Source organism: Ostrea edulis, chromosome 3 (assembly GCF_947568905.1).
Source record: "Ostrea edulis chromosome 3, xbOstEdul1.1, whole genome shotgun sequence".
NCBI classification, from domain to species: domain Eukaryota; kingdom Metazoa; phylum Mollusca; class Bivalvia; order Ostreida; family Ostreidae; genus Ostrea; species Ostrea edulis.
In genome coordinates, this window is record NC_079166.1 from 58,240,630 (window position 1) to 58,261,521 (window position 20,892).

Genomic DNA, 20,892 nt, shown 5'->3' on the forward strand with positions numbered 1-20,892 from the left:
CAGATCTAGAAAGCGGAAACCATCTCACTTGTCCTGAGTTATCATGTACCAAAGTTCTGGCATGCCTGAGATGCTTCTGACCAAATCCGCCTGACAACCTGACATCAGTCACGTTAGTTTCTTACTATACAATCTTGTATTCTATAGGTACTGCCAAATACCTGGAGATCCATCCCACACTTCTAAGCAATAAACATCATACACAATATCTCCCTCTTCCCTTCTCTCTCTCTTCCCTTCTCTCACTCTCTCTTCCCTACTCCCCCCCCCCCTCTCCCTATACGTCCACTGCAAATTTATGTGTTTGTGTAATGCCCCTTAACATTAGAAAGGTAAAACTTGACATTTGACCTTGAGCTAGCAAAAATTTAACCTTGTCTGCATGTTTGAATGAAGTCTCCATTTTGTAAACTATTAAGTTTTAACAAAGATGGACAGACAGACAAACAAGCCAAAAACAGTATGATCCCAGATCTTCGATGTAAAAGACTTTGAAATATAACTTGTGTCAATGGGATCTCTCTATCCCTGGCCAGTATATCTATCAACCTTCACTCAGTAAACTTTGTGCATATCTTCAGCTGATATCTGTATCTCTGCACAATACTTACCTGAAGAAATACAGGTAAATGGCAGATGCCACGCTGAACAGCAAAACCTGAAAGTACAGAAAATGACAGGAAAAATTATATTTCTTCACAAAGGTCAGTCAAGTTAAAAGTTGCATGCACATTGATATTTTGAAGTTCAAATACATGAAATGACAAGGCCCTATTACTAATTAAAGAAAACAAAACCCATCATAAATTGATCCCTGGACCTACTAATTGTCTACAGACTACCAGTGCTATTAGTTGTAAACACAGTATTTATACCCAGTAAACGAGTCTAAGCTTTGACTGATATTCGAGATGAGAAATCAAGGGACATAGTTATCTGTCTTTGAAGTCGAAACTCTCCACGGAATGCTTCTTGCGAGTTCTATTTCTCGATTTAATCACTACATAAAAATGACTGTCGCAGATTCCTCCTATTCATTAGGATGTTACAATGTTGTTTTCTCTCTGCCTGACTGTACGATTTTATTAATGATTTTAATTATGTACTATGGCGTATCTATAAACCACCCACATGGATGGAATAAACTCAGGGAAAAATCACATCAAATTTAGTGGCAAAGAAGTTTGGGAAACCCTGCATTCTGCAACTTTTCTAGCTATTCCCTGATTGGTAAATATCATTTAAGAAACCCCTCACGGTGCTTATTATGTGGAAGGGATGAGGTCTTAAAAAAGTCTACACTATGAGAAAACAAATGATTATGTTATGAAATTCAATCATTTCACCTGAAGATTATGCAATTATGATACAGTATTGTATACTAAACCACAAAAATTACAATCCTCAATTAAATTTACGTGGTACAATTAAATTCTTATATTCAGTATACATAAAGGCTTTGGTCAGTTATTAATAATTAATAATGTACATCCTAGTTAGTCTAGACAAAAACCAAAATCATTTTCTGTCAACCGAAACTGAACCCCACAACAAGTCGATCATTTGTACTGTTCTGTTCATCATTACGCTACATATAGATCTTGTTTTCCGACAATTAAAAATAGCCTTATTTTGCTCTCAGTCTTAATGAGAATTTTATGAGAAGTTTCTGTCACTCATGAGAGGAATCATTTAGGCTTTCATGACACAGAGACAGTTTCTGCATTAGGAGAATTTTATCCCACAAAGCCATTAATGGAAATATTTCTGTCATAACTGAAAAATTAGCCAACATCCCACACCATTAATCAAATTTTTCTATGGAAACTCGTACCAAAAAATTATAAGTTGTCGCTAATGCATTGTACTACATTTAACATTATCCTGACACGAATTTTTAAATGCATACTGGACTGCATGTTTCGTTTTTAATTTCGATTTGCATGACTAAAAATTATACCATGGAATCAAATGATGGGAGTTTTTTTTTTGGGGGGGGGTTGTTGTTGTTAGTATTTAATAGTGGTTTGTTAAATATTTCAAAATAACAGACTATTATGTAATTGCAATGATTCTATTTATATACACATAAAGGAGACCTGACAATCGACAATTCAAAAAAGATATCTCTGTTTCTAGTATAAGTTTACACTTTATTTATTTTATGACCTTTAGCAAACAAGTTATACAACTTGTACTAATGCCTCTCATCACCTCAGATATTGGTTCGAAAGGGTCTTTGATGTGGGAGGAAACAGGAGTACCCGGAAGAAACCTACACGTCTGAGTGGGAGACCCTCTCACATACAACCGCTGCTAATCCTGAGGATCAGAGATCGAACTCGCATTAAGAAGTGAGTGCATTAACTACTCTGTGTCTTTATCAACAGATACGGAATCCTCATATCTTTCTTGATTCTTTTTTTTTTTAAATTTCAACATCTTAAATATACTTTTTGCTTTACAGAGCATTTTTATTGGTCAGTATGATGAGACATAATTAGCAGACTGTCTTTATCGTGACCATCAGCACATGTGTCAGAAAATCTCTTGCTATCCATACAGTTACATCCCGATATAATGATTTCAATGTAATAAACAATCATAAGTTTTTCTCATTTTAACATCCACGATCCTCCCAACCAGTATCAGGCCACATGATAATCCATCATAATTACTGAGGAGCTACATTATCTAGCAGCCTAAAAATCAATTTCTGATATAATTGGCAACATTAGGATCAGATGTCCCAACACATCCTTTTATTCTAATGCATGCAACCATTCAAAACTCTCAATACCAAGCATTCAATTGCAGATGTAATACAACGGTATTGTTATTGGGGAACTGACAGGTTTTCAGTACCCAAGGACGTTGCAACTTCCCCCACTTTGAATCACAAGTGCACTAGCTGACACTTGAATAAATGCATATCGAGTGGGTATATATGCACAATTATGATAACTAAGAGTTCAAATTTTCCATTAGACTGCACGTACCAACAGCAGTTCGCCCTACCTTGTCTTGTCAGTAGCTGATCTAGAGAGAAATAGCCCGATCCCTTGGGAGGAATTAAACTAGGGCACAAGTTAAACAAATCAACCCCTTTACCTCCCCATCAAAAATGTTTTAATGCATTAAATGCAAGTAACAATGTCATCTTCAAACTTCACATACTGACAATGTGGATATATCACATTCTCCTTAACCTTCCATTCAGTCTTCATTGGAGTGAGACATTCCCTAGCGGTTAAAGATAGTGCCCCTTTTCCCTCATTCTAACCCTTGCAGGATCCAGAATCATAGTATCACCAAGACCTAGCTTCAGCTTCTGAGGTCAAAGGTCAAGGCCAAGAAATCAGTAAAGCTGTACGAGGACATGTATTGTAAATCATTGCAGTCAGAGTGAAAATCATTCAACACTTATGCCGATTTTTTTTTTTTTTTTTTTTTCAACTACACGAAAAATGCACATATATTTGTATTATCATTGCCTACAATATACTCATGTGAAAGTGCCCCAAAGTTGCACTTTCCCGAGAGTCTGAGACAAAAATAGGTCTATACCGACAACTCGGCTTTGTACAGGCCTATTGATTCTGGGTTGATACCCGAGTAATGGAGGGCCCTCGGCCTCCTGCACACAATCACAGACACCCAAATCCCTGCAGAGCATATAGACACTTAATAGTGTCAACATACCAACAGATTGGCAGTAAATAAACTGTCCCAGTCATCAATAACTCAAATGATTGTTTACACTCCAAACACGGGTGTATGGTGGTGGGCAATGGTTACAAATATCTACACCCAGAGGCAGCCTGAAGCAGCCAGTGCATTTTATGATACAGAGCATGTTTCATATCAGGGTCATGGACACACAGCATGGTTTAATGGTACTGTTTGCCTGACTAAGCATGAAACAGCACAAATTCATTTCAACTAACAGTTCATCATAAAAAAAAACCTGAATACAGAAAAGTATTATTTTCACATTATTTTCATGTGCTTTGTACTTTGAGGGTGTCTGGCCACACTAGTATCTACTAATAAAGAAAACCTTAAGGTACCGACTCTCATTGTTACAGAATTTAAGGATGTGGGGTAGCTCTCTGTTGTAAGGATTCACTTTTTCTGATCTGGCAGATTGTATCTTACACCTAATCCCTCATAGAATTATCCACCTTTTTTTAACTTCAGAACTTTGCGGAGGTCTGCCTCTCACGGGAATTTTGACATTCTAAAAAATTAAATTTTTCTTTCATGGACGAATAATGAGCTCCTGAAAAAATAATTCTCTTGTCAACCATGCTACCTGATAATTTTGAAATGAATTACATGCCATATTGCACATCGATAATCATCTCTGTCTTAAATATGTCTAATTACTACTTGACGCTTTAAGTGTCAAATGAAAACTGATATACCATAATAAGGACATATGTTCCATTTTGGAAAAAAAAAATCTATAAATGATAGAATTTAGAACATCTGTTTAATTACCAAAAGTGTGTCAGCCAGCATAAATTAAAGCAGGGACAAAAAACAAAACAAAGGCGATAATGAAAATCGAGATATTCATTGATTGTTTAGTGTGTGTGAGGAACTTTAAAATTTCTTCCCCTGTGTACCAAATCTTTTACAGAGGTGAAGAAAGCTGGAGAAAAGAGAAATTTGTTTTTCATTTACTTTAAAGTTTACAATTCGTGATCCCCTCAATGAAGGTTTATATTGGGATAATTAGTCTAAAAATCTGTGTTTATCGGGAATAAATATTTAACTGTGCTTTGCCATGCTAAATTCAGGAAACTTCCACTCGGGATGTCAGTATGGAACCCATCACACAGCCTGCCATGGTCGAAGTTTATCACCCACAGAGAAGGGCAGCAATATTTCAGTGATGGTTAACCACCTCAAACACCTCTATGATCAATGAAGATTGACTCCTCATGTCATGGATAAAAAAGCAAAATCATCAGTTAGATTCTCATTTGGAGAATATGAAACTTTTCTATCATTCCTCCCAAAATCATTATAACGATGATGGTACATGAATTCCTCCTCAATCAACAAGAGCTTTTCTCACACCATAATAAAAAGGATACCTCTTAAATGATATGTCATCTCCCCCCCCCCCCCTTTTAAAATTCACTACTTATCCGATTTCAATGAAAGCACAATGCTACATGGTCAAGAAAATGGTTGACTATAGTAGCTTCATCTTCGGGTGGCAGCCCACCCACATGTTCCTAGTGACTTAACATGCAAACCATCTCCATTTTTTTTGTGCACTTCTCGTCTTTTTGTACACTTGAGTTCCGACCACCAATTACCATCACAACTGACATGTATTGATGAGTTTTTGTGGGAGATTTGCAGGCGCTGTATGGAAGACAGACTTGCTGGCATGTGGTATGGTTAATAAAACACTGGGTGACACAGGGTTTGGGTAATACGCAACAACACTTTACGTAACAACCACATGGCAAAAGTACATGTGGGTTAATTATCACTGATTACAAAGCTCAAGTTATTCTTTTTTAAAGAAAGAAATAGATTTCACCTGTAGGGAACTTAAATTCTGTGATTCCAAACAAACGTCAAGGTCACGATTTTGTCCTATTATAATTGATTACTTCGGAGTTCATGGCCAAATTTATGTTTATATTAACATACCCGTATAAATCTTTTAGTCACTTTTTAAAATCTTTAAAATTTTCATCATCATTACTCCAAATATATTTATCTACATTTTCAATGTTATTGCCTTTGATATTGTTACCATGCAATTATAATGATAGCCATTTCCTCATGAATACGATGCAGTAGTGAACAATGCATGCATGAATCTTAATTGATATTGTATATTAATTTTAAAGGCTGGAAATTCCAACGGAAATGAAAATAGAATGTAAATATAAGAAATAAATTTCATTTTTGAAAATGATGAGTGTATAAACTGCAATGGTTTACACCGGCATACTTTTTTTTCATGAAGCACTTTATTGCTTCATGAAGTACGCCAGCACGAAACATCACAGTTCATTATACTCTTATGTGTTTTCAAAAATGAAATTCATTTCTTAAATATCCATCAATCAAGATTGATAGTATCTCCTCATTCCAGCACTTGCTTAATGTATATCATAGAACATCCGGGCAACTATCCCCATACAAAATAAAAATTCAAGCTGTCCGGATGAGAGTTATACCCCTTGTTGACCAGTGACCTTAACCAAATGAACAGCCTGGTTATAAACAAACTTTGTGCTAATTATGAGCTTTTAATGTCTCTCTACTATCCAGTTATGGCCTAGATGAAAATAGTGGGATGGACAGAGTACCATGACAGGCAGATATAAAGAGGACCCCCCCCCCTTTCTTTTAACTGAAAGAGTTAGCCTTCCAACACCCTCTAATAGATCTTGTTTTTCAGTTTTCGTTGCTGGAATTCAAGATTTTCTTTAAGGGAAGCATCTGGTGTAGAATTCGAAAAATCAGTGAAACCCCTGGATGATTTTTCATTACTGGGAAACACTTTACCTGTTACAGTAACTGAAAATGATGACAGCCATAATGGTAAAAATGTTAAGGAGTTTTGACTTGAAAGTCATATCTAACACAACATGGAAGAGCTCCAGAGGAGAAGGGAAAGGAAGAAGGGAGGCCTCATCTCCCGGGGTGGCATCTCTCTCTCTATATATATATACACACATACATCAGGCACTGCTTGTTAAGGAAATTATGTTTGCTCATAAAAAAAACAAAAACTCCCCAGCCTAGAATTCCTATACAATGTATTTACATTTTTTGTAATATGCTAAATTTCTGTTGGAACTATTTTATTTTCAAATTTTTTATCTTTCATGCATGCCATTAATATTGAATATGAATAATCTGTTTGATTTTACATGCAAGTTTCTGTACATAGTACATGGTGACAAGATTCAAATAAATGAATTGAAAATACAACTGCTACTAGAAAGCAAACATTATAAAAGAACATGAAATGAAGGCAATTTATTGTGCTTAATTAAAGAGTCTTCATTCATTAAACACCTGACTGTTAATTGTTTTTAAAACAATACACTATAAAACTCACAAAACAATGAATAAATTTCATTGTCTCTGTTTTACCTCTTTTATTACAACTACATTAAGGTATATAGAAGACAGTTTAACTGAATAAAAGTTTGTATTATGAAACCTGATTTCCATGAAGTTTAAGGTAAATAGGAATCTACATGTAAAATTTGATGTTTTTCTATGACCTACTAACACGGTCCTCCTCCCTTTCCTTTTTTTTTTTTTTTTTAAAATTGCACATACCAGCAATAAGATTTCATAAACATGGTTTCATACAACCAATATTCCCTACTTAAATGTGTTATAATTACTCTTTAACAGAGAGAGAGAGAGAGAGAGAGAGAGAGAGAGCCTTGATGGAGGTTTGCAGAGACAATACTTTTGTTTGTAGTGATTGAAAAGTCTTACTTCAAACCAGAGCATCTAAATCACCCTGTAACATGATCATGCTTGCTATTATTCAACCTTCATGATCTATGTAGGTATACACACATGCACAAACCATGTTACAGCAGACAATAAATTATAAAGGTGTATCAGTGTTTGTGAATTTCTTTTTTTTTTAATTAAAGGTTACGAATTAAATGATATTTTATGGAGAGGACGTTAAGCAGTTAATGAGTCCGATATCTCTGGTACCGACTGGAACAGAAAGGTCTGTGCAAACATCTAATTGTTCTTCAGATTCTGGATGATTACACCGGTATTACATCATCACCATATTTCAAACGGAAGTACAGTACGTCTCACATGCATAAAGTTTAGACATTGTTAACTGTTTGTCCTTGACACACGTTCTCTTAAAACAATTTTATAGATTCACTTGATACTGAATAAAAAAAAAATAGATAGTAATACAAAATTCCTGACTAATTTTATTCAGAATCCTCTAATTTGAAGAAAAGACCTGCATTTTTAATAAATATGCAATCAAACTGTTAGCTTAATCCCTCATTATGTTGGTATGGCCAAGGCTTGTCAAGCAGGTTCCTGGGAAAATATTAGCTTTCTGCAACCGGATATTTGGATCCATGTCACCAGAAGCCACTCAGATAATGCTATAATGGTCCAGTCCATTTGTCGGTTTTAGAAGATGATGGTTTTATGGGGACATGATGGGAAATTAAACATCCCAAAAAGGTCAAACAAACTAAAAGTGCATGTTGCAAAATATCCCAGACATGCATACTTTAATTGTACAGGATTTTGTTTTATTTTAATAGTGAGGATAATAATTCCATTGATGATTTGCGCAAATAATTTTATACTAGCTGAGCACTTCTGCGTAAAAAAAGGAGTGCGAATTGTTGGACAAATCCTGATATGATTATTATTTAAGGCACACTCCTGTCATCTCAAGAGACGCAATGCCATGATGATGCATTTGAGTAACAGGAAATTCATCATAAATTTCACACTAAGCGTACTGCAGAATTAAGGCCACGCTCAACATAATACTTGTTTTTCCCCAGAGACAATAAATTCTTTTTGTTGGGAGATTATAAACAATCCCTTAACAAGTACTGTTGATAGTCAAACTATCTACCAGAAACTTTTTGTTTTATATCATTTTCCTTTGATTGTATAATTCAGAAACTATCATTTCTGCTCCATTTTGAATTTGCCTACAAAGTTGAATGGGTTTTTTTAACTTTAGAGTGCTGGATATAAATTACTCCACTTTTAAGTCACCAAAATAAAACAGGGACAAACATATCCTATGTATAGAGTATCAGGTGAAAAAAAGTACACAACTTTTATCTAAAACTCACAACTTGCTATCTGAACAGGCAGAAAGTAACACAGGTACTCATAATTTTTTTTTAACATTTAAATACTACTGAACATTAGTACCAATCAAACATTCCAACAGTGTCTGTAATCTCCAGACTGTGAAACGTGGTCCATTCATTGTTGTTATAAACAATAATTACAATGTTTGTGGACTTTTCCGGTAATAGGGAACGTACTGGCAATTACCGGTAATTTTTCCTCGAGAAGAATTTATTTGTCAACAGTTGTAATGAAATCCCTGTGGTAGAGTGTTAAGATGACACTTGAGAAATGATACGGGGCAAGACAATGTATTGTGGTAAAATAATTACAAAGTCGTCATAAAATTAGAGGTGACACTCCCTATTTATTACGATACCTTGAACCGTATGAGTAGCTTACCTAACGCTTGATAACAGTTGTCAAAATGCGATCTGTTTGTGTGCAGCACGAAGTGTTATTTGTGTATTTATCAAGAAGATTTTTGCAGATTTTGATATGTAAATGCATATATATATATATATATATATATATATATATATATATATATATATCCCTGCAATATTTAAATTCCATTTGAAGAAGAAAATAAAAAAAATCTTATTGGTTTTTTTCCCCTAGCTTTACTGTAAATTTGAAGGATTGTTTACTAAGAATTGCTTAGATTCAGATAATACAGACATGTGTGTGAGAAACCAAATTGATCAGTCACTGACCACATATACCACTCCCAAAAGCCACTTGATCCACCTCCAGGCATGCCTTCTTGACCTCACGAGGTGAGCTATGGGTCATTTAAGGTGAACAAACTATGTTAATGCCCCTGGTGTTTTAAATGTCATATCTGCTGGTGATTAGGGTGATAAATGTAACATATCACTCCAGTTACTGTCTCAGTGTTACGTGGAATGTCCTCTGCTGGATTTCAAAATTCCTATTGTTAATAATTTAAATCTGCCATTGACGGCCACATGCAGACCATTGTCTCATGGCTGTACTATTTTAGCTTCTTGTATAGTATCAGATTTAGAACATGGCGTATCATGAATGTGTTGGCACTGAAAATACAACATGATATGAAAATATGTTAGCATTTTTACATGCCAAGCTCGCTGACAAACATCAATGCTGACACCATAAACATGAATAAATGTATTAAAACAAGTAAATATATATATATATATGAAACTGGATATGTTTTTCAATGACATTAAACTGATGAGGTTAACCAGGAAAATGATAAAGCTGACAGAAGGGAGAAATGAATGAAGACAATAGGGCTGTTGAGTTGCTCCGTCGCCATAAATTAACCCTGGCAGAGAAACTTGCTACCGAGCCATCCTTGCTGGCACATGTCAGAGGAAGCCCGCTGTGAAATGTATATCCACATGACATGTATCTGCCATACAAAAAACTTTAAATGATGCAGTCCTGAAGCCATAGTTATCAATGTCAGAGATGTTGATTTAAGTCGAAGGTGAGAAGAGGTGACGTCTAGCATTGTCTCACACCTGTCTCTCGTAGTTGCCTTCTGACAGTAATGAACGACTTCCTTTGGCCCTATCCAGCCTCATTTCAGTATCTTTACAGTGCCCTCTATGATAATGTCCAGACTCCATCTGTCTTACCAAAGTAACAGTTCAGAGAAATCAAGGGGGAGGGGGTCCTTAAAATTCTTGACCAAAGTGTTCATGTTTAACGAAGATTCAAAGAATACTTTGCAGACATATGTTCCAAATGTTTTAAAGTTTCAGCCAAACACATGCAGACTGAAAATTGCAGTTTAAAAAAAAAAAAGGGTTTTCTTAGCATATCTAGAATTTTTATCCTACTTGTAATAATTTTGATTGATCTTTCTAATTTCTAAAAAACACATTTCCCCCACTACGGCATCCGCCTATCTGCAGAAATGGGGGGAAAAAATATCAAAAAATTGTAGTGTGATGAATGATGGAATTTATCAAGAGAAGCGTGCTCTGATTTTTCTCCAAGAATTTGCAGAACAAAATGGACCTAAAAACCAAGGAGATCATCTGCGTATAATGAATCAAAGTCAGTTCGATGATAGCTTATCATACGAACTGTCAACACATAGCCACTAAAATCCCATGTCTGTCAAAATCTATAAGACTGACTTTGATTAAAAACTTCTTTCTCCACACGTAATGACGATTTAAGATCCAAAACCATTCATGGTTCAACTGGGGCAAACAAACAAATTCCAACAACAAAAAAAGCAATAATGAAAATATATAGGAACACAAAACTTCCTCTTCCAGAATTTCAAAATCAATTCATGTTTTGCATAAATATTTCATGAATTTTTTTTTTATACTAGATAAACTAATTCGAAATATTCTTTGATACACACACTTGCTAAGAAAATTCATGATTAGCTATCCAATTTCAAACATTATACGAAATTTGTAACAGCGCTGATCAATATATACGAGGAGGCCCATTTGTGCATATTCATTTTCACTCTAATATTTTCATTTTATTCATTTGACACTATAAATCATGTGATAAAATTGGCCACAATCCATGCAAAAGTACACTGAGCCCACATTGAAACCAGGAAATGGCATTATAATTACATAAATGTGCATACTCCACATTGGCCCATTGGTCTATTCCTGTCCAAATTATCCCAGCCTTAATGATATTAAAAATGTCACCTATGGTGGTGGGAATAAGCATACAGAAGTTTGTAAGCAACCTTAAAAAAAAACCTATCATTCTGTAGATATTTATCTCCCACGACCTCTTGACCTTGTGAGGTTGAAACCAAAATAATCTATCCCATATCTTTTGGTGAAAGACATGTTCAATCCCCCCTTTCCCTTCACTGTGTATCTGGTTTTTTGCTTCATTAGAAGACCTCTGGCCTTTTCAACATCTTCAACAAACATGATTTATTCAGTCAGACTCCCCAGCAAACCAGCATACCTGTCAAAATCTTCAATCCAGAGCTCCCGAAAATGTGCTGAAAAAAGTAAAATCTGTCAGCCTGTAAATTGTACAACATGTCTTCTGCAGAAACCATGGAAACACAAGCCACGCCACTGACAGACATACAAAGCTCATTTCCCGTCAGAATACAGTCATTCAAGGGACCATCTCAAAACATTCCTTATCATCACTTACATTTAACCTAATCTTGTCCAAAACAAATTTCTACAAGTCTTGAGCTTAAGATTTATCCCTAAGGTCATCAAGATATTTCATGGTGATTCTAAATTTTGTGTTCATGAATTTATCAGTTTATAAATCAAAGATCAGATACAGAATTTTCCCCCCGAAGTTTTACAACATGATTCAAGATGTGTTTGTGAGACACCAAGCCTCCAAAGCATGGTGAAGTCTAAATTTGCTGACAAACAACCCTGACCTTTATTATCACATAACTATGGCATTGAACTTTAAGTTCAAGAAGCCTCTATCCATCATAATTCAAGCATTATGACTGAGGTTAAAAGCTGTGGGCAAAGACACCACACAAACATCCTCCTTACTTGACTGTCAAATCTTGGGGGCATAAAAAGCAACATCCACAGCAGATATCATTAACTTGCCAGAAGTAACGCTGCCATCCAAACCTTGCACTTTGACATGACCCCTGGCTTCTGTCAGAGATCTGTTTGTTGTTATTTTTTATGTGATAATGGGACATAACATGCCAGGGCTTGATTCTGCAGTCAGCAATGATTAACAAGACAAGATATATCTCTTATCTGCATAGTTCCCCTTCCTGCCATGCCTGCAGAACTTCCCTGTTTGTTTGTCTATCTGTGCTGTTTGGCATTGTCGTGTGATGGCAATCAAACATTGCAATAAAAAATAATAATAAGGAATGTTATCAAGTTCCATCCATGACTTAGGGGTTATAACTTCAACAAGTATGATTTCTTCTGTTTGATGAGTTATTATAGGAATAAATACATAAACTATCAGAACACACTCCTCTCAAAACATCGCAAGTATTCTCATTCAAGTTCTTTTATCAATTTCATTGTGTGAAAATAAATTCTTGAAATCTTGCCATTTTCCATTAAATCGTGGCATAGATAGCTCAGATAATTTAATTTCATTTTCAAGACATTAATTTGATATTTCCCATTTCTTTCTCTCTCATTTTTTTTTTAAATAGGAAATGTCATGCATAAATTTGGTGGCATAAAATGAACTATCCCAGGTTAAATTTACCCTGTTTCATTCATTTGTAAACTCTTTTGTATTTGGAAGTACTCTTTCCATTAGTGGGAAATCTACTGAAGCATGACAATTGTTTTATAAACCATTGAAATCTAAGATACAAGAGTCATTCAGCTTTGACTACTTCACCCCAGCAACCCCAACCCCCCCTCCCCCTCCCAGGTTTCATATTCTCTACTACAATAACAGTGAAACTCACAAGTTCATAAAAGGCACTGCCACATCAACCCATTACAAACTGATAGCAATTACTGAAATTAAAACAGCTGTTTAGTGAAGAGATAAGCTATTGGTATTTCTGCTCCGATGCTTACGGAAGCATCTAAATTTTTCCTTGAGCAAAGTCTTGTAGTAATTCTCTCCTAGATTTCGGAAAATTGTGAGATCAAAGACACACAATTCGGTGGATAGTTATCAAAACTGATCATGCAAGATATTGTTCTTACTAATTACCTAGAAATCCCTGCTAGCAAAATTTTTATAATGTTTTGATTTGTTTTATTTTTTGCTGCCAGCGCACTACTAATTTCTTGTAGTACTCCGGAATATTTCCAATTGTCTAAATAAATGAAAGATAATCAAAATAAAACACCATATATAAAATCTTCCTTCAAAATCTTAGTAAAATGATACAAATAGGAGGCTTTGATCAGATTCCATGGGACCTTAAGGGCAGACAACTCGGGTTAAAGGGTTGCATAAAATATAGGGAACTGATAAAGCTGGTCTTCATAAGAGACAAGATTCAAGGTAATCATGCCATCTGTTTGAATATGCTTTTTAAAATCCGGTCATATGCATACAATTGGTTATTGGGCAAGCACACAGGCCAAGTATGATGAATAGTAAAAGCAAATGTCCTATTAATAAATTCTACACACCTGTCCAATACGGACTAATTTGGGCCCAGTGATTAATTATGTCATCACTTGCCCTGCTTGGAAGGGTGAATACATTATGAAAATCAATGTCACATTTTTTGATATTACATGAATTTCCTCAATGAAACAGTGAAGTTAGTAAGTTAATAACAATGTTGACTTTTAAACAGAAATTTAAATTTTGTGAATATTCATGCGCTCATCTGTGGTACATACTGTATAACATGTCATTTTTGTGCGACTTATTCTAACATGCTTCACAAATTCGTAAAAACCGTACACATAAAATTTTAAAGCATTAATCAAAACACACAAACATGAATTTTTATTTTCAGTTTTTCCTTCATCAATAAATTGGCCTGATTCAACTTTTTATTTTACTTTAAGCTTAGGTTAATTTAAGATCTGCTATTTAAATTTCTTTTTTCTTTTTTTTTTTTTAAATTTTCCTCTCCACTAGCACTTTCATCTGTGTATTGCATAGGACATTAATTTAGTAACTATTAATACTTCCAATGTATTTTAGACAACAAACTGTATACATAGACAGTTTTAATATCTTCATACAAATTTTAAAACATACACTTGTATTTATTTTGAAAATTTAAAGGAATTCAGCCAAAATAAATTTCCTTGACAATCACTTTTCGCATTCATTACAGAGAATTAAATTCTTTGAAAAATATTAGGTTTTATTAACGCAAAGTGTAAAAAATAAAACTAATTTGAATATTGCAGAATTTTCAAAGAACATGAACCCTTCCAGAATCCAGAAGCTTGTGTGTATAAGTTATAAGGCAAATTCAAACATTTCCATTACACCTCTCATCATGGAAAAATGAATAAAGGCTAATGATAAACAGAAAATTTATTGCATGCAAAATATATTGATTTAACGTAAGAAATTGAAAGAATACCAAATATGAAATAAAGAATATCCCAAAGACAAATCCAGGAATTTGTGACTTTCGTCGTATGCCACGTACTGCTAAATGTAAACAAACAGACCGCTCTGGACACCATCGTGAAAGCACTGCCACTAAACATATCAAACATACGGAATATTCTTTACACTATCAGGAAAGTACTGCAACTGAATGTAAACCTATGGAGCCACACCCATTAGTCTTTCGGATGATCCATGTATTTAATAAGTTGTCAATTCGTAAACAAATCAAATGGGTCAAAATAGAAATCACCCTTCATGCACCTAAATTCATAATATATTTGTAGCAGTAAAAATTACTTGTCGTACAGTAATACGATGGAAATGAATTGTTGTAATTCCTGTACTATATCAATTAACCTGTCAATAAATGAAGTGGCCAAGGAACACTAATAGAACACAATATAAAAGAAATATACACCACTATTTGAAAAAAAGACTAGAATTTATGAAATGTTGCACCGATTTACTCACTTTCACTTCAATGCACGCATTGATCGATTTCATTTTCTTTCCATAAATTCTTTAAAATCTTTTAGATGAGCACAACTCTGAATTCTGGAATTCTATCAAAAATTTTGTCTCTTCATAAAAAAACCCAGTCTTCCTTGACAAAAATAGAGGCTTGTTACGGAGTACTTATCTCCGATAGCTTAAGAACTTTATTGTTTTTGACAGCTGCAATGATCAAAAAGATGAAAGTGTCAGTCCATATATATAACACCAACATCTTCCAATATCATGTTTCAAGTTATCAATATATCATTTCAGCATGCTTTAAATGTTTCAGAAACTGCTAAGTGTCATAAATTCTACTTTTCTTAATTATTAACTACATGCTAAATCATATACAATTGCAGGGTAGTGAAGATGGTGCGACATCAATTCTAACCTTTATTAAATTGTGTGACCAATTTTCATAGCATGCATACATATTTGCACCCATAAATCGCCATCACATTATCCAACATCACAGGAAAATTTCATCCACAACCATTTATTAAACACCATATATAATCAAAATAACCAGAAAGTTATTGCATGTCCTTTGGGTACAAATCACTTTTTTAGTTATTTCATCAAATTTACGTCAAATAAAGAAAAACGAGAGCGGACCTTTATCTTCGGTTATGTTATAACAAATACTATTCTAAATCAGCAAATTACTCCAAATTCGATTTGTACATAAATCAAATGAACAATTACACGCTTTATGATTATTTAAATCAAAATCAATACTCAGTACACAATAATCTGCTTTTACCAAAAATTTTCATCAAAACGTCAGAGAAATTTTCCAATTTCTGCAGACAGCGTGTCACCATAATAGTACGAAGAACTGTAAAATTCTGACTTATTTCTCCCTCGCAATAAACAACATCAGATAATTTGGATCCACTAGATCAGATCCTTTAACTGCCAAGACAATAACCATTCATCAACGATTTTGAATTATCCCTTAACCCATCTGTCAGACACGTTTTGTCATAGGAGATTTGTGACGTAATCGGCACATGGTAACATGAGTCCCCGCTCACAATGACTCACCTCTCCATGCTTCACTGGTTTTATCCATCCCCGTGATAGCACCATTCTGTATGCAGTCTCTGTTGCCTAAATCAGGAAAAAATAAAAACAAAATTTAAATTTGTAATAAAACTGAACCAATTTAGGAGGAAAAGAAATTTCACTTTTCAAAATTTTACGATCAAATTGGATGCTTATTTCTTTCTACAGTACATGATTACTATAAAACAAAATGAATTCTCAATTCTATGTTTTAATTCTTTTTATGTAAATAAACACTTAATAGCATCATATAATACATCAACATAGAAATAACAAATGAGAAAATTAAGGTGCAAAAAGTAGAATATATATACTATATATTGAACTGCATTCATGTGGATTTATAGAAATATGACTGGCAATAAAATTCAGTTCATTACTAAAAATTTCCTTTGTACATCATATTTACGACTACGAATTACAAGTCACGTGATCATACAGCCATGTCACAACTCTAGTTTCGGAGGCAGAGTCTCCCATTTTTCTAATTTTACAATTCATTCATCAATGTGTGAAGAATTATATAAGCCATTAATCACTGGCATAGCTGTATCAGTTGACAGCGGGATTCTGACGTCCGCTTCCAATAGAGGCTTTTACAGGGATTACATTTTATCTTCTGCTTCTCGTCTTCTTCAATAGGAAATGACAAATGCTCATCTCACATTCCATCTCAATGCACACTCACTTGTTTAGTCAACCAAAAAAATACTCACACTCACACAATGTTAAAATCGGAGGATGGGATACTTTTTTTAATAAGATTTAATATAAAGTGTTCTTGATGATCGAAACCTTATAAGCATATCGAATATATATATATAAATATAAATATATATAAAATATAAATGATTGTTTTTTATGGAATGTATCATTCTGATTTTCAATATATATATATATATATATATATATATATATATATATACACACATACACACACACACAAGTATTTCATATATCAAAGTATAATGTATATCAAATTTGAATTGTGTATATGTGTAACGAATGCTTTTCAATTATGTTCATTACACTACCTTTGTAACATTGTAACAAAAATGTAATGTCTCTTAAAAGCTAGTTTTCCAAGGAACACAAGACGAAGTTACACGAGATGTCAACATTAATTATGCTACATATATTTAAATGAACATGGGCTTACATTAGATAAACACATGCTAATATAAATTCACAGACCTGTCTTATAGTCACGAAGTCTACAGTGTGACAGACAGACGGACAGACAGACAATGCTAAACAAAATCAATTTCTATGTGCCATACTTTTGCAGGCAACACAAACATGAAAGAAACATAATTGGATGGATTTAATTAGAACAATCATTAGTCATAAAAAAATCTGTTTTAATATGTGTAAAATGAACAGTGCAATGGACCAGATGCCCCTTCTATGTCACCAACAACTGCCAACTGTCACACAACCAAACTATTATCCCGAACCAATTAATACACTACAGGCTCCAAAGCTGCAGTTCAATACTTACTGCTAACACTAGGTCAGTTTATAGAGTTCATAACTGATTGCCGTTTTTTGAAAAAGAGATGTTATTTTTTGTGGTCTACTTGTTTCGCAGCAGAAGCCAAATGGTGGAATTAGAAGAGATAATTTTTGCCAGATTTGCGTACTTGAAAACCCCCGGGCAAACAATGTGACACATAGCAGGATATTGAATGGGCCCAGCATCGGCTGAGAGGTTAATTCTACTTGGCATTTACTGCAGAAATTGCCAGGCTTGCTAGTAACAAAGCCTCATCAGCAGTCAAATGTCATGCTTCAATGAGCACCACCAGCTTATTGTCGTGCACCAGTGACTACAAAATAACAACATCCTGTCAATCAGCAAAAAAAAAAGTTTCCATCCAAATTTGCATCTGCGAGATGCTAGCTTCTATCACATTATAGAGAAGAAGAATGTCTACCATTAAGAGGAGCTAATCTATTGTATAATGTTGGAAGATGACATATTTAAATTCTACCCCATTCAAATTAACGGCAAGCAGGTACTCAATACTTAATGAATTCATTCATTTCAGTATTAATCTCTCATGAAAGAATCTGGTGTCATTATTTGCAGCTTAATTCTCTGCTGTTGCCATCAACAATCACTATTGAAGCAATCTGTGTGTTAAATATGCATTTATTGAAATATCGAACCCCGCTTGATAACTGGATATAAAATTACACTCACTGGAAAACTTCAGCCATTATTTGTGTAATAGACATGTATTGTGACATACTACCATTCAGAGTCTCTTACCACATTAGCCATGTAAATCGCCAGTAGTCCTCGTCTGAAAAAGATAATAAAATTTTATTGTTTTTCATTAAAAATGATTAATGCAAACAAGAAACTATAGCATCCCTTCAGTATAATTAACAGTCGGTAGCATCCCCAAGCAGCGATCTCATTTCAAATCAATTTCATATTCATATTGTAGTTAATTTGCCTGTTCCACTTGCTTTCTGTCAATGAACACACACACACACACACATTAGATGGCAGATCATACTATTTAAGTATGGAAATCATATGCTACAAGTCTCCCACCCTCAACAGTGACATATGGCCCCTTAGGTCATTATGTAATATTAATTACTGCCCCTTACGATACTGCAGTATTTTTTTTAATCAATTCATCAAGCATTATCCAGGATTCCATATCATATTATAATCTCCGTCATAAATAAAACTGTCATGATGATAAATAAATTTATTGGCTCTCGGCATGAATAATTTTCCATTATTATCCTTCTATATCACTGGGAATTCCTACATGCCATTATCATTTCAATCCGTGACAAATTCCTTTTAAAAAAATAGTCTGCTACATTGAATATATATGCATGGCAATATCATTATCCGTACATAAGCTGCACTATGAGATCAACCCATAATATGAAGAATATATCAATTAGCAAACATAGATCATTACACTAGAATTCTAATTTCAGATGATTTTTACCCACTCTCACTTTTTCCAACCCCAGGACACAATCTATCATTACAAAAACGTACCATACGTTGTGTCATTGGTATCCCCTTTCCTTCTCCTAAATTATCCAGATAGGGGGATTAAAAAGTCATAATACATTTTGCAGAATTGAAACTTGAGAGGGGCCTCCCCTCTGATGATATCCAGGTCGCCCCAGAAGCCATAGCTCAAGATGATATCTGTAACTGACTAAGATACTGACTCTAGCACCCAGCATCACATAAAACAGACACGTCATTCCTCAAGACGTTAGGAATTATCAGTTATGTTGTGGCATAAAAACAGCTGTGACAAGGAAAGATAGGTTTTCTGTCAAAATTAACTCAAATAACATCCAAGAGAAGCAGGAATTACACATTCTAGGCCATTCTTTATCATCTCACCATTCACGATCTGACGAGCTTATCTCCCCTAATAATCATACGCTCTACATCTCTCTGTGATCTCCAGGACAGAGAAACAACTGATCACAGCGATAGGTCAGGGGTCCTAGGTTGACTAAACAGGCACTTAAAACAACAAATAAGAGGGTCAATGTAATAAGTTAAGGGACCAAAGCTGACATAAACAGATATTGCCAACAACAGACCAGATTATGGTCCTTTCAACAAATGCTGCAGACATTGTGTAAACAAGAGCTCCGCAGGCCGGGCATATCCCCTCGAAATGAGTATCTACAAGCTTTCTCTAAGAAGTTCCATAGTGACCTTGACCTCTGGATCCAAAAATCATAGTGTTATTCCTTTCTTAATAACAAAGCTACAGTTAAAGTATCAAATCAATCAAGCAAAAAATGTGGCCTGTAGAGTGTCTACAAGTTTTTTCTATGAAGTCCGGTAGTGACCTTGACCTTTGGACCCAATAAGCAATGGGTTCTTCCTCTCTTTGATAACAAAGCTACAGGTGAAGTATCAAATCAATCAAGCAAAAAATGTGGCCTGAAGAGTGTCTACAAGTTTTTTCTATGAAGTCCGGTAGTGACCTTGACCTTTGGACCCAATAAGCTCTATGATAACAAAGCTACAGGTGAAGTATCAAATCAATCTCTAAAAGCTTTTTCTATGAAGAACAAACGGTCCTGCTACTATATCTCATGTCACGAATCAATTGCGAGGAGATAAAAAGCACACTAATTCGACACTAAGCTATGACCCAAATCCATCAGTGGCTAAAAAGGTCCATGCTAACTATAATTAAACACTGTAAACAATGACTTAAAAGGTCCATGTCAAAATAATTAGAGTACTAATTAAACACTGTAAACAATGACTTAAAAAGTCCATGTCAAAATAATTAGACTACTAATTAGACACTGTAAATAGAGGCTCATAAGGTCCATGTCAAAATAATTAGACTACTAATTAGACACTGTAAACAATGACTTAAAAGGTCCATGTCAAAATAATTAGAC

General features: G+C 34.5%; 1 protein-coding gene across 2 annotated transcripts in view; it reads right to left on the reverse strand.

Annotated features, from left to right (window-relative positions):
* LOC125674345 (transmembrane protein 135-like) overlaps positions 1 to 20,892 on the reverse strand; it is a 68,558-nt gene that overhangs the window by 26,945 nt on the left and 20,721 nt on the right. For both annotated transcript variants that reach the window (XM_048911479.2, XM_048911478.2), the window contains exons 4-6: positions 18,746 to 18,779; positions 16,450 to 16,515; positions 612 to 658 (exon numbers count right to left, since the gene is read on the reverse strand). In XM_048911479.2, the coding sequence (XP_048767436.2) occupies positions 612 to 658; positions 16,450 to 16,515; positions 18,746 to 18,779 (147 nt within the window). The remainder of the gene's footprint in view (positions 1 to 611; positions 659 to 16,449; positions 16,516 to 18,745; positions 18,780 to 20,892) is intronic.